The sequence below is a fragment of the Branchiostoma belcheri genome, unplaced genomic scaffold, assembly GCF_001625305.1.
Source record: "Branchiostoma belcheri isolate BF01 breed outbred unplaced genomic scaffold, Haploidv18h27 scaffold5, whole genome shotgun sequence".
Taxonomy (NCBI): domain Eukaryota; kingdom Metazoa; phylum Chordata; class Leptocardii; order Amphioxiformes; family Branchiostomatidae; genus Branchiostoma; species Branchiostoma belcheri.
This window is the reverse complement of record NW_017804131.1, coordinates 2,447,324-2,462,320: the sequence shown is the minus strand read 5'-3', so window position 1 is coordinate 2,462,320 and position 14,997 is coordinate 2,447,324. Positions and strand designations below refer to the sequence as shown.

General features: G+C 44.4%; 2 protein-coding genes across 3 annotated transcripts; one reads left to right on the top strand and one right to left on the bottom strand.

Annotated features, from left to right (window-relative positions):
• Window positions 1-140: 140 nt before the first annotated feature.
• Window positions 141-4,823, bottom strand: LOC109479764. The gene is made up of 11 exons (XM_019781757.1): window positions 4,795-4,823; window positions 4,612-4,673; window positions 4,323-4,373; window positions 3,808-3,999; window positions 3,507-3,589; window positions 2,819-3,040; window positions 2,301-2,586; window positions 1,876-2,139; window positions 1,612-1,739; window positions 978-1,277; window positions 141-511 (listed from the first exon to the last, which is right to left on the bottom strand). The coding sequence occupies exons 1-11, from the start codon at window positions 4,800-4,802 to the stop codon at window positions 374-376; spliced, it is 1,734 nt and encodes a 577-aa protein (XP_019637316.1). The 5' UTR covers window positions 4,803-4,823; the 3' UTR covers window positions 141-373.
• A 1,872-nt stretch (window positions 4,824-6,695) lies between these two features.
• LOC109479782 (actin-3-like) lies at window positions 6,696-14,959 on the top strand. Of its 2 annotated transcripts, none has more exons than XM_019781786.1 (8): window positions 6,696-6,831; window positions 10,924-11,074; window positions 11,405-11,518; window positions 11,706-11,816; window positions 11,969-12,215; window positions 12,493-12,684; window positions 12,914-13,053; window positions 13,550-14,959. In XM_019781786.1, the coding sequence occupies exons 2-8, from the start codon at window positions 10,931-10,933 to the stop codon at window positions 13,733-13,735; spliced, it is 1,134 nt and encodes a 377-aa protein (XP_019637345.1). In that variant the 5' UTR covers window positions 6,696-6,831; window positions 10,924-10,930; the 3' UTR covers window positions 13,736-14,959. The 2 variants fall into 2 exon arrangements, with proteins under 2 accessions (XP_019637345.1, XP_019637344.1); XM_019781785.1 differs by lacking the exon at window positions 6,696-6,831 and adding an exon at window positions 6,837-6,883.
• The last annotated feature ends 38 nt before the right edge of the window (window positions 14,960-14,997 follow it).

Here is a 14,997-nt window from a genome sequence, read left to right as displayed (position 1 = left end):
CACACACACACACACACACACACACACACACACACACACACACACACACACACACACACACACACACACACACAGAGAGAGAGAGAGAGAGAGAGAGAGAGAGCAAACAACATCTTCACGGAAATCAAACACAGTAGGTCAGTGAAATGTGTTTTATTTTGCTGACGGCCTTTTCTCATCATGAAAGCATTGACGCAATTAGTACACAGATTGTACAACATGAAAGCAATTTTATTCTCCAGTTCCATTGACGAAAGTAATTTCAGAGCTTTATTGTTGTTATAGCAACACTTCTAACAGCCACATGACTGCTGTCAGAAGTCGGACATCTGCGCGTCTTTGAAGCGGCGTTGTGAACGGCCCTGCAGCGCGCTCAGAACACGATGACGTACTCCGTGGAGACGGCGGGCAGTGCGCCTGCGCTAAGGGAGACGGTGACGCGGTCAACCACCAGCTCCTGTGCCCCGGGTACATGCAGGGTGCATTCCGAGACGGCGCCTGCGCACTGCACCTGTAGGAAAGATCATACATTGCGTTATTCTTATACGATGCTTTTATTTACATAGAGTATTATTCTGCCATGTTATATGTTATTGTAATATACTGTCTTGTCTTAAACATGAATTTAAAAACTACTATACCCTAGAAAGTAACATCTGCAAAGTAAATGCATAATGTTTACCTATGCATATGGTCTACTCTGTTAATTCTTACTCAAACATATTCATTTTTAATAGTATATGGTGAGAGGAGTCTAAATCCCTGCTATAAAAATTGCAAGGATGTAACCAAACACCAGTTACCATGGCGACAGACGTCTGGTTCAGGTCATTGACCTTATTTGTTTGGAGAAGAAACAGAGCAAAAACAATATGTTTTCCTTCGATAAACATAACAATATCATAAGTCCAGATTTCTTACCAGGTGAATTATAAACGCACAGTATAAACCCTAAAACAAAGCATGTACAGTCTTACTTCTTTATGGAACCCATCTGTCCCGACAATCCTCATGGTGGCCACGGTGGTGGCATCGGTACAGGCGAACTGCGCATGCCCGACGTAGCTCTGGCCAGGCAGTGGGTCCCGCGGGTTGAAGACGACAGAGGAGATCACGTGACCGGTGCTGGAGGAGACGCTGAAGGCGGGAAGTGTCTGGTTGGCGTCTCCCGGAGTCACGATCTGTCCCGGGACGGAGACTTCCTCGCCGCTCGAGAACACAACCTTCGGGACGACAAGCACCGGCTCCGGCGAAAAGGAGTCGACAGTTCCCGTCACCTATAGCCAAGTTTAGAGGAAAAGAAGAAACACATTGATCCATCTAATGTAGATCCCTGTAGCTACTATACAGCAGGACGAAGTCCATAGATTCTTTTTGTAGGACATATCCGAGGGATAGAATAGGGATTGATTGTGTTTTTCGCCGCAAAAGCGCCGCAAAACTTTTTACAAAAAAAGTACTCTGTTTTGTACCTGTGCAGGCATTTTACTCCTGATGGGTCGTCAACACCAAAAGTATTCATTTTGAAATAGGCGTCGGAAATTTGAAGGCAACAACACATGTACTAGTCAAAGCCTCATCTCTTGAGGTGACAAGTTCAAGATCAAGTACCTTTTGACAGAGATCAGACGATGCGGTGGCTTCCTCCTCTGTTGCGCTGAAGCCGATGGCGTCGCAAAACGCCTGGACGGCCCCGAAGCCTCCCGAGCAAGCGGCCAGAACGAGAGCACTTTCCGCGCCTGCAAGAACACGACACACCTTTAGTCTGCACACATGCCATACATATAGATTAGAACATATAGTACAGTCTAACAGTCTAAGACGATTCAAGAAATAATCACAACTTAGACTCTAAACCGACATATTTTTACAGACCTGATTGAGTGGTGATGAACTGTGCGGCGTCGGCCACCTCGTTACAGATGGTGCCGTCCGTGGCAGGCCTGACGCCCAGCGACGCGGCGCACACGCCCCCGACCACCTGACTGACGCTGTCGCACACGGTCTGAGCCGCCTCCGGGGAGGAGTCCGCGGGACTGGCCGGGACGACAATCTCGAACATTCCAGCTTCCTCTGTCGGGAAAACTCGGTACTCCACGTCCGGGTCCAGCGACGAAACGTCTGTAGCTGAGGTCAAACCTGTGGATATATGAGATATGAAATTCTAAAATAGCAAATCAACATGCTTTAGCGATCACAGATTTAGATTTTTGGTCAACACTAGACACACACACACAAGCACACACACACACACAGAAGGCGTGAGAAAATAGACCAACAGATTTGACAACACTGCATACCTTTGTAGCCAAACGCCTTGACAGTCACGTCGTCTGTTGGCAGGCCACACCTAGTAACCAGGACGGGCAGCCGTAGACTCTGCGCCGCGGTGACGGCAGCCGACTCCGGGGAGGGCATGCCAGTCTCCCCTGTAGCCTGGCCTGCTTGAGTGCTCGGCGGTCCAGTTTGTGCAGAATCTACTCCGTTGTTGGAAGACGAGTGGTCGGCTGTCGGGGATACCGTCGCTACCCCGTGCACTTCAGACAAGGAAGACACGGATGCCAGGTCACCTGGCTCCAGATCGACCTAGAAGTGGAATAAGGGCACTCTGAGTTGTGATACGTTCAACACTAGGGACAATAGAGCACTGACGAAGGCAGTGATGGGTAATGGGCAGCAGTAACTAACACATTTGTTTGGTGAAAACGACATGGTTCTTTTCCTCCAGTGAGCAGCATTTAAACTAGATCTAGATTCAAATGATATCCCCGATCAAGTATCATTATACATTTTCATGACAGCCCTGGAGGCACCTTACCTGCACGTTGAGCTCAAAACTGGAGTTCTGTGCGGAAGCAGTAACGAAGACTTTGTCATCAGTCCACACGAACGTCATGGAGACTCCTGATGACGTCACCACGGTGTCGACCAGAGCGCTGTCCGGGGAGAAGCCGACAGTGGTCTGGTCTCCGCCGGCTGTCGTCTGGGTCAGGGACTCCACCGAGGTCGCCGCGCCTTCGTCAGTCTTGTCTCCTTGGACCTGTCAGTAGATATATGAATAAAAGTTATAGCTTCAGTGCACAGAATGCCACCGTGTAACACTTAGCTCCAGTGCACAGTAAACCAGTCATATTAGCCCTGAAGAAGATGACAGACGGTCATCGAAACGTCGACTCATGTTGTGAATAAAATAACCTTACTACTAGTATTCAATCATTCACCAACCTGATGAAATTATTTATGGATGAAAGAAAATGTCATTTTCCGCTTCTAAAACGGCCTATATTACTTGGAACGGAGGGTGTAAAAGTATGATTCCCGTTATGTTGGGCTGCTGACGCGCCACGAAGGAAGACTTAGCAGTTATATGGGGACATTTCCACCTCCCTCGTTGTAAAGTCAACAGCAGCAACCTGTGGGATTTTGAATCGACTGATGGAGACAGGGGTAAGATAGCGAATGATTGTGACCTAGAAGCAGACGCGTTTGGATATTTTTGTTCTTACCTGTATGACGTTGCCGTCGTCGGTGGCCACCTCCACCAGAAGGGGGTCGTCAGGGTTCAGAAAGGTGGACACACCAAGAAGACCTGTCGTGGGGAAAGGGAACAGTCTTATTACTTCAAACGAATATCCATTTTCCGAACGTTAAAAATGTAGCAGTACTATATATTATTGCTTGTTTCTTATAAAAAGCTTTTCTTAAAAACAGAACAGCCTCTTTCAGTACAAAGTTACATGAAATTGGAACAAAATCTTGAGAAAAAATAAGACGCATTCGAACTATTCTGTGAAGACCATCACACACCGAAGGGACTGGGTCCACATCCGGGCACGTCCTGGGGCCATTCGCAGTTGTGGGTCAACTGACTGAAAGCCAGCCAACCGGCAGGCCCGCAGGACTGGTGTAACGGCGTCGGGTACCCGTCAACACAGGTGTAGTACATGTGACACTCGCTAGGGTCGGGGTAACTGCCCTGGATTCGTCCGTCGCAGGAAACTGCAAGAAGTCAATAAACAGATGTGGTATGATTAACATTGTTTTGTTACCTCTGGAATTATTTGTAGATGGGTAGGTAGGAATTATTTAACGCGTTGTTCATAACATGCAAGCCACGGGTCAGCCGTATGTATCAATAAACCTTTGTGACGACGTAAAGCCATTTGTGACCAATGACCTGCAAAACCTTACATGTATTACAAAAGATTCTCTTTTCTCTGTTCCCTTTAGAATGCAGATACATAGAAATTAGTTAAAGCAGAAAAGAATACAACGCTGCATGCCTACAAAAAGGAGGTATTATAATCTTCGAGAATACTCACAGTCTTTGCAGGAAGGACCGGTCCATCCCGGTGGACACTGAGGGTCTTCAGCTATAGAAAACAACACAGGTGTTGAGAAACTGTAAACTTGGCTACACACATGTACGCACACACACACACACACGCACACACACACACACACACACACACACACACACACACACACACACACACACACACACACACACACGCACGCACGCACGCACGCACGCACGCACGCACGCACGCACATACACATGTTCTATATATTATATAGTACTGATAGACACAAGAAGTACTGAAAGCTTACCGTATGGACAAGGCAAAACGGACAGAAGAAAGCCTAGACATAGTGCGTATACGGCTGCGTTTCTGAAACGAACATGATATAATAAGACACCTTGGCGACATATCAAACGCAAGTTAATTATATCCTATCTTTATGTACCATAAGACAGGGATATAAAAAAATGTAAGGAAAATCATAGCTTACCGGTCCATGATACCAGACGATCTGCACCCCGCACGATAGAATGGCGAATATGTGAGAACAGTTGTCTTTTATATGCTGGCAGGTACAGTAAAAATAATACACATGTAATGCCACGTGTACTGGAAAAAGTGCTGAGCAAATTTCAAGAGGTGCAAAAACACTCATAATCCACTTCCTCATGCTTGGTCTATCTGGAAAACAAGATATGAAGAAGGGAATTCCTAATAATGTTCAAGTGTAATGCATACTAGTATTTAATATGGATACAAACGCTTATTGAATATTTTTCTTGACAAACAAAGAATATTAATGTGGGCCTCAGTTTTGAGAGCAGCAAGATGACAGTATATAGCTGGACAAACACCATGTAATAAAGTTATTTTTAGTCTGGGACATTTCCTCGTTCTTAACGACAGATTTTTGAAGAGTGACCGTTTCCTCATAACGTTTGATACGGGGTAACGATGGAATTTTCAATTTACGATGACAGGAACTATAAGATATTGCAAATGATTGCTTGCAATTGAATGATTCTGGTCGAAAATAGATAAGATACTAGTAACGTGCGATAGTAACGATTGTCTGGAAAAGGTAGTTACGGTCACCTAGCGAAATCGGTGTGAAGTGCATACCATTTTAACGGCCCGACCCATATCATAATGGTTCAATAATAGACGACAAAAATTTCCATCACTCGTCTTCATTGTGTAATCTTCTTCCAAGAATGATTATGATATATTCTGTTCATCGCGCTTCAAACATCGCGCTGTTCCACACATGAGAACGAAGTTTTGCGTACTACTACTGCACTGGCAGATGTTGCTAGGGAAAGCCGGTATGAAACATTACCCAACATAATTGCTCTACATAAGACAAGGCTCGTTGACTGTTACGACACTTTTCATCCTTCGGAACAAAGCTCAAATTTCGCATGAAGTGTCCGCGTCATGAGTTTGAAGTTGTGTTGTCAAACCAGACATTAGCCAGGGTCCTGTGGCTGGCTGCTGAATGACGTCACATCACACAAACGCCCAGAAGTGGCCGTCCTGCGGTAGAAGCCACACGCCGCTGACATGAGCGCTGCGCCGCCTTATCTCCCAGTACCGCACGGTTAGGCACAGGATTTATGACGTATGCACGCTTATCTCATCAGCGCCTCGCTCACGTGACCGACCGTGGCTCCAAAATGCCATTGCCTGTGTAATGTGATTAAAGCCGCTCGTCGTTACAAATGCGATTCCAAATGGCACTGAAAGTCCCGGAAAACATTCGCGGCGGAATTTACGACGCAGATTTTGACTATATCGGTGTCATATTTCTGCTTTCTGTAGAAGGTGCAATGAGGCGATGTGAAATAACGCGGCGTGAAATAGCGGAGCGAAGACTGTTCACATCATGCGCCGTTCCTCTTGGGTTGATGGTATTCCCATATCCTAGCGACTGGAGCAATTCCCATGCAACTCTATCCTCTCTTGTAACGCATAATGGTGCAGAGAAAATTGCACATCGCCATGAGCCTTCCCGACGGTTATTTCCATGTGAATGGATGCTTAAGGATGCATTAATTCCTCCTGACAGGGTAGCAAAATATATTATGAGACCTTTTCTTTTTTTCTGTCATATTTGGCTTCTATTCGCACAGCGATCCCATTCACACGTATCGGACATCCGAACTAAATATTTAATTCAGATTAGGGTGTTTACTGTTCGCGTTTTCACAGACGTGAACGGTCAACAAGAAGTCCATGTTCAAACACAATCTATGCACATTTATGGTCAGGATCGGGGCCCGTCCTGGTAATGCCCGACTGATGATTCCCGCGGGAACTGACCCCCGAGCCCTCGGCAGCGTCCTGCGCCGAAAATGATGCATCAGAGCGAAAGGAAAGTCACGTGGTATATGGAGAGTAACACACAGTGAAACCCGGTGTGTTTTTGGCTGACGTTTAGAAGCGAGGGCCTGCCTGCATCCTCCCAGCTGCCCCGCCTGTTTTGGTACCCTATATTCTACAGCGATAAGGGTGGCCGCTATATAAGGTAAGGTCATTTTTTAAGCGCTGCTGTTTTTATCCCGTGTGTTGCGAGATGGGTAAGTCTCGGCCATGTCTTTTGTCTGCATGTTTAGAATCCGTCGTATTTCGCCAATTATGCAGTACCGTCGCTGTATCTGTCACACGTGTTATCCCAAAATATGATGCATTTGTGCGAAAGATCGCACACAACAACAGTATAGAGATTTGATCTGACGTTGCGTATAGTGTATTTATGATATCGGTACCTCAGTACATGGTGTTGGTACATGTAGTTTCGTCAGAGGGAATTCGAAACGCTTTAATCGTATGACAACATGTCCGTACTGTTTAAAAGGAGTGTGAATTTTGGGCGTATTTTTCCTCGATGGGAATCTAGCATGACAACAACTGGGAGAACATACGGGCTTTCCATTCCAATCTAGCTGTAGTTATTTCTCCTAGCCTGGGAAACACCCACGGCCCTTCCGGGCGGACTTATATTTAGCTCGCGCCAGATGCTTGAGTCTGTTAGGCGTGTTTTCCACCGCACGTCCCGCAAACTGACCCCCAAAACATTTGATACAATTTGTCTTCGGTATCAGAACGTCCCCCGTGGAACTAGGTCGTACCCATCCAGGCAAGTTGCCCCAGGCTAGGGGGCCATGAAAACGAGTCAAGAAGGAATCGTGTCTAGAAATTCTAACAGGACTTCGCTGGAATTCAGCCAATTTGGGCGGCAGGAACAAGTTGCCCTCTGTGTAGCTGCCTTGTGTATCAATCAGCTGTTGTTTAACCGTGACCTTTCTGTGTGTTTTATGGGTTACAAAATGGGAGGGCGGGGGCAAAGCATCATCGGTCACCATGTAATTAGCCGTTCTCGGAGTACTGTCAACCTATCTGAAAAGCTTTGTGTTTTTACTATTCATTTTAGACATTTAATGTGACATAGTGTGACATATTGGGGGCGACCGTTTTTCTGACACATGACCTTCATGAATACATAACGACGGTCGGTAAACCACGCGGTAACTATCATAACATAAACAGAATATTTAGAATAATTGACTTTATGGTTATACCTGTCTGCTAATGATTGTTGCACAGTTTAAAGATCTCTTCAACGATATGAAAGAATATACACGATGTAAGCTCTAATTCACATTTTCCCCAACTCTTCTGTGTCTATTTTTTCTCACCATTCAGCCCACAACCCTACCAGGTCTTTGCTGACCATAGCCGCACCCCACCCCATCCCACATTCTTTTGGCCAAGTCCAATATTATTCGTCACTTGTCCTCAGTATCACGACCGAATATTTGATTTTTGTATAAACACAACATGCCAGTTACCATGGGAACCATATCGACGCCTGTATGGCATAAATCATATCATATATGTCAATCGATGTCAGACAACGGTTTTATGTTTCAAGCCACAGCAGTGTGAAGTAGATTGTTGATGACCTCTGACATGACAAGCCAGTGTGTCGGGTTCCAATATTGTGATACTGCCATGACGTGCTCTGCATGCTACAATGCTTCTTTGTCTGATCGTGCATTTGTACAGAACGGCAGCTCTAGCTTCACTTCTCCGTAAGTTGATCACAATCAGCGACAGTGGATGGTAGGGATGAAAAGGAGTAAAAGATGAGGCCAATATCTACCATTAAACAAATATTACTCAAGAATAAACAGCTAACAATGGAATAGAGCCATCCATCAAATTTTAGAAGCAAAGAGAAAGCTTGTACGCGTACATGACAGGTGCGGTATTCAGACCTTCTGTCCGCCATGAGTACAGTATGTAAATTGTTTGATTGCCATTCCAGTCGCCTACCCATTTACGAAAAGGTCACTGCGCCGTCAATTCTGTGTGTGGCAATTACGACAGAGAATCGCGATGTCTCAGCAGCTCAACAACAGTTCATATGTTTGTCTTCGTTTGTTAAAAGCACATTTTGTCTTTAAATATATGATATAAGGCTTGAGAGCACTTATGAATCCATCCAGCGTAGTACATTTCTTCTAATTCACCTTGTTCCTTTGACAATTTATCAAAGTCTATTTTCTTTCTGTCCAACTCACGTGTGGGAAGAGTTTGGACTTCTCGGCGCCGGTCGTTTGGCAAACCTTGCCCGCCTACGTCATCAGTCGGATCACCATAAAGACAAATTACTTGGCTAGGCTTGTTCAGAGTCGTTAGTGTTTGTCTCCCCTGAGACCTACTCCAACAGTGGTAAATGAGTTATCCGTACAAATCTGATATATATTGTAACGTGTGGTTGCCATAGAGATGTAAATCGCCATGGAAACGTAATGTGTAGAGATACAATGTTGCTCATAAAATGCATCCTGGTCACGTCCACACAACTAGTTAAAATGGCGCGCCCGGGAGAAAAATTAGGTCATCGCATCCTCTAAGGTCTATGAGTAGATTAATTTCAAGACCTCTTCTTTCCAAGTTTTGCACACGTAATTTTTCACCACCAACCCTCGCCGCTTCGTCCCGTTGTTATACATGTTGAAATGATATTATGGCCCACGCAATTTTCCGAATTCTTGTCGGAAAGATAATTCACCTCCCGTCGCCTCGATCTATAATTAAGCAGGAGTGTCATTGCTACAGAGTCTCACTATAAAGCATAGCCACACTGTGTCTGTGTTATACCTGAAAAACACATTAGCGACGCAGTGTTTGTCATTGTATTGGGTCTCTTGGGACGGAGAACAAAGACGCTTGTGCCATGGGGGAGATCGGTCATGTTTCTAGTGGGATTTGATGTGGAAACAATGCCCAATAATGATTGGGACATATTTCGGACGTACTGCAGAGTGTCCATCTGTCAAAAGCGCGCTAGCTAAGACAGCACTACACTAAAGCTGTGCGGACATTGAGCCAATGAAAAATAAATACGCAAAGAAGTATCGTGGCTACAATGTGCTATCGTACCTTGTACGGGCTAACCCATACATATTTCAGCACCATCCCCGCTCAAATACACCGTCTTTATCGCCCCTAAAACGTCCACAAATTTGACGGGAAGATGTGATCTCGAAAAGCACCAATGTTCAAAGTAATCTTCTCCCCTGTTACGGGTTGTGATACCAGGATATATCTATATCTCTAGGGGTGAAAGATATAACGGTTTTAACTGCCTTTTACTTAAATTGTAGGCACGCACAGGATTGCTTTGGCCGATTGAAAGATTAATTTAATGCCGAAATATCTGAGAGTGTTGGACGCGCTCTGTTTTATTTGATGGAATACTTTTGAATAGTTATGCAGGAGTGCAGCTTTGCCATCATAATTATCATATTCCCACTGGAAACGTTATTCAAACCCATGTACTAACCCAGAACCAGGGACGGACGTAGTACGTGCAGCAATTTGACTGGGCCACGAGTAATTAGGACAGCCATATGGAAGGCTATATCCCCCCCTTGGAATATGATATTACTGTTCCTTTGTACAGTTATGCACTGCATGTTCCTGCTACTACGTAGAAGACAAATCAAGGACAGTACAGATTATGCATTGTACAAACTGAATAAGGTCATACTTTCTCTTTCGCCCCTGTCTTTCCCTGGTGACTGTGAATACAGATTATGACTAGATGCATTTATGTCATTCTATTCTTACATTATTAGTTAGGTTTACAGCACGAGGGTGGGGAAGATTGACAGGCAGAGCGACAAGGTGAAATGGACAGACACAAGAAATGAGGATGAACTTGAGAGTAGGTTGACAGCATGTGGGTGGGATTGACAGGCAGAATGACAGGAGGTAAAATGTCAGACACGGGAAATGCGGTAAACATGATATGAAAGTCATGAAAACCCCAAATACTTCCGGGAAGTCTGAAAAATTCATTCATTCATTCATTCATTCATTCATTCATTCATTCATTCATTCATTCATTCATTCATTCATTCGTTCATTCGTTCTTTCGTTCGTTCGTTCATTCATTCGTTCGCTTATTCATTATTTTGTTCATTCATTCATTCGTTCGTTTGCTCATTCATTCATTCGTTCGTTCGTTCATTCATTTAGTCGGTCATTTGTTCATTCATTCGTTCGTTCATTCATTCATTCATTCATTCTCCGCTGTGTTGCCCAGGGTTGGGATGCTGCTGACAGAGATGATGACTGACGGGAACCCCACGGTGGTGCTGGACCACGGCACCGCCTCCATCAAGGCCGGGCTGGCCGGGCAGTTCAAACCGCATGTGTTCTTACCCACACTGGTCGGCAGACCCGCCTTCCCGCAGGTGGGACTCTTGAAGACTACAGGTGGTCTCTTAAGGACCCAGATCAATCTTCAATTATATATTTGGAGGGACAATTATATGTTTGATATCTGAAGCTGTAGACCGTCTAGAAAGACGACAAGAGCTCAAGATCTGATGTTCCAATTGAGCTTTAATCACTTACTGAGCTTTGATCCTGCCTCTTTTTTTTCGAAAAAATGTTACTATCTTTCCTCTTCAATCTGCTTGAAGATTAATTATCTTCAGATATAAGATATACTTTTTTTCCACAAAGTTTTGATTAAACGATATTAAATATTAAAAGGGAATTGTTCTATATCTTATCACCAGCATCAGTCCATAGGCGTGTGCTGCGGAGAAAAGGCACTGAAGAACTGGCGGGAACTGAAGATAACCTACCCCATCGTGGAGGGTACCATCACTGACTGGGACGACATGGAGGTGGTGAGTAACACTAGTGCAGCAAAGAAAGCTTAGCGAAAAGGGATTCGTCAATCGGGAGGGTTTGGCACATAGATGAACGTCCTGTTTAAAGGATCTTGAACGGATGAAACGCCTCTTGCAACTCCCAAAGGCAGTGAAGGGTGACTTCTCGGACAAATAAAATCGAGCCTTTTCTTGCTTATTGCAGATTTGGAACCACATTTTTCACGAGGAACTTAAGATCCAGCCGGACGAACACGCGTACCTGCTCACGGAGAGGCCGAGGAACCCGCGACAGGCCAGGGAGAAGACAGCGGAGGTCAGTGGCCCACAACACCGCAAACTTTCCTGCAAACGTATTCACTACTTGCAACGCTAAACGCTTATTGAATTAAAAATCAAGTGAATGTTCAATGTCTTGCTGCAGTGTAGATTGCTGTGCAACATGATGAACCGTGATTTTTTCCTCAGATCTTTTTTGAGAAGTTCAGTGCCCAGGCGGTTTACCTGGCGATAGAGTCTGTCCTGTCGCTGTACACGAGCGGCCGCACGGTGGGGATGGTGCTGAACTGCGGGGAGGGCGCCTCGCACGCCGTACCCGTGTATGAGGGGTACGCTCTGCCGCTGTCATGGAAGAGAGTCAGCGTAGCTGGCACCCATCTCACGGACTATCTTATAACGTTGTTGGAGAAGAAAGGACATTCTTTCAAGTCCCCAGGTAGGTTCATAAGAGTAATTTCATAAAACTGCTGTTTCATGAAAGAGTGAATCAGACATAAAAAGAGTAAATTTACCTCCCTGTACTGTTTATATCCCTGTTTTAGCAAGATTCTTACACTATGCTTTGAAAGCGTTCCTATCGCTCCTTCGCAGTAGACCAAGGACATTATGTAGTAACCGGAAGTAGTCGTGAAAGCAAAATCAGCACCAAGGACAGATGCTTTTTTCGCTTGAACCCAATGAAACACACCAACAGAACATAATCGCTCTTGCAGTTGAGCGGGAGATAGCAGGGAGGATTAAAGAAGAGATGTGTTACGTCGCTATGGATGTACAACAGGAGGCGGAGGCTGCTCCCACCAACTGGCTCTTACCACAGAAGTACGTCCTCCCGAACGGGGACACCATCAAAGTAGACCACGAGAGATACCAGGTTCCCGAGCCGCTATTCCATCCTCCCATTTTAGGTACGTACGTGTTGGCTACCCTGTAATCTTACGAAAGTGTATTTAATCATTTACTGTCACATTTTCAAAATTAGTTTTGCAATCTTTACATTTTGTTTAAGCATTTTGTAATTACGTTGATTTCCAGATTTCATAAGAATAGATCTACGTTTCCACATGCCACTATTCCCTTTAAAACGTATAATTTTGCCACGTTTCTTTTGTTCCGTTTTTTTCTTTTTTTATTTAGATATCATGGATGAAGGTCTCCCCGAGGCTGTGGTGACGTGTGCAAAGCGCTGTGACGTAGACATCCGGGACACTTTCTATAAGAACGTGGTTCTGACGGGAGGAGGGTCCCAGTTCCCTGGCATGGCGGCCAGGATGCAGGTTGGATGAAAATTAGGATGTTACATCTAGCATCAGGCAGCATCGTAACGTGTTAAAATTTAAAAAAAAATGAGCAATACAGAACATCATTCCGTTGAGTACTTTGTACCTTGATTTATAAATCCGTCAATCGCCAAAATAAATTTGACAATGGAAGCTCTTTGATTTTTCTCAACAACTCGCATTTTCCATAATTTGGGTCTGCCATCCCTAACCCTATACCATATACAGAGGCAAATGATTTGATCTCATCTGAAAGTGCAGTACGCAAATTGAAACTGCACGAAGCTTAATACAATAAGTATTTTTGGAGATGGCGCAAACCCAATTTCCGGCTAGCTTGGAGCTGTAATTCTGTCGTGTCTCCTGGTTCTTTGATATAGGTTTCATTTATCGGTACCGATCATAAGTATATTACTATTGGGTTACCTCTCTCATACCTGCTATCATGAATTCGTGTCTTAGTTACAAATGGAAGATGTCCACTGCTTTTCAGAGCGAGCTGGAAGCCATAACACCATCGAACACCAAGATCCGGGTTCTTGACCCCAAGTACAGAGGTCACGCTGTCTGGCTGGGCGGTTCCATCATGGGGTCCCTGTCGACCTTCAAGTCGATCTGCGTCGACAGGCAACAGTACAAGGAGTATGGGCCGGAAATCATCCACCAAAAGTGCTTTTAAACAACAGCTCTTTCACGAATTCCACTTGACATTTACTATTTTTCTGGCTAGAACATGGAAAAATGCAAATCAGGCTAATTTCGAAATCTCTGAAGTGTTCAAAATATTTGATATTTTGTCAGAAATAGTTTAGAGCACACACGGTGTAATTGCCGGGGAATATATTGTTAGGAGTAGGGTTGTCAAAAAAGGGAAAAGGAGACGCAAGTGGCCGGCATATTAGAATGGAGAAAACAGGAAGTGTGAACGATTGAACAGGTGCTCTGTGAAACTAGGCCATGTGCCACTGGTAGGTGAGAGGTTGGTGACATATGGAGGATGCAGCAAGGACACGGGAAATATCTCCTATTCATGCAGCTGGCTTAATTGGAAGGTCCAACCCTCTTGGACGATAAAACCGTAGCAGAGATAAATATCACATTTAGTTCTGGGGAACGTGTCACGCAGTGTTAATATTGTATTTACCAACATGGATGCGTATGATGAAGTGCATGCTATAGTCGCACAAAATATTTATTTTCGGTGCCGCAAGGTTTTCACAGGGGTCTTTTCTAACTATATAACGCAAATCTATGTTATTCTGTCTAGGATAATAACTATTTTCTATGAAGAATCGCGCATACGATTGCCTGCAGATTCCATGGCCAGTGCCTTTCTTTAATCTGCAATTCCAAACGATTCCGCAAGGAGGTAACCTCTTGCCTCGCATTAGCCCCAACTACTGTCTGAAAGACTGCATTTACGTATAGCGTGCTTTGTTTGTAAATCTTAGGAGATATAAGGAGACAACAGAAAGGTCTATGTAAATTAGCTTGGGTACGTTTTATACGCGTTTAAGCATAACGGACAGCAGGCACAGGAAAGCATGCTGGGACTAGGAGTCAGGCAACAATTAGAAACAAATGAATTCTAGCTTTGTACATAATGTTTAGCCCACCAGTAAGTTGAATAATGATCCTACGGAAAGGTGCACAGTTTCTTCTCGACAAGAGTACAATCGTGACTCAAAAAATTAGCAAGTCTAGCTTAAGAGGTATTTGGTGTAATCTTATATATTAAGAACTTTATTTGCAGCGTACGTTTTGGTGCTATTCATCTTCCTCACTTTATGTAACTGGGGTATGTGATAAAATGGGGGGGGGCTGTGAAATATAATACAATCATTGTTTATACTTGATAATTTTAAAGATAGTAGCTGTTATTATAGAATAAACATCACTGTTGCATCTGTATTTGTCATTCCTCTATTAATGCTACAATTA

What these genes read in the sequence shown, in the direction of transcription:
- LOC109479764 (XM_019781757.1), bottom strand. An exon ending in ACGACGGCAACGTCATACAG is followed by an intron (nt 3,041 to 3,506) that starts GTAAGAACAAAA and finishes ATCTACTGACAG; the next exon opens with GTCCAAGGAGACAAGACTGA. An exon ending in GTTTTGAGCTCAACGTGCAG is followed by an intron (nt 2,587 to 2,818) that starts GTAAGGTGCCTC and finishes TTCCACTTCTAG; the next exon opens with GTCGATCTGGAGCCAGGTGA.
- LOC109479782 (XM_019781786.1), top strand. Translation starts at nt 10,931, where the DNA reads ATGCTGCTGACAGAGATGATGACTGACGGGAACCCCACGGTGGTGCTG. An exon ending in CCAGGGAGAAGACAGCGGAG is followed by an intron (nt 11,817 to 11,968) that starts GTCAGTGGCCCA and finishes TTTTTTCCTCAG; the next exon opens with ATCTTTTTTGAGAAGTTCAG. An exon ending in GCATGGCGGCCAGGATGCAG is followed by an intron (nt 13,054 to 13,549) that starts GTTGGATGAAAA and finishes ACTGCTTTTCAG; the next exon opens with AGCGAGCTGGAAGCCATAAC.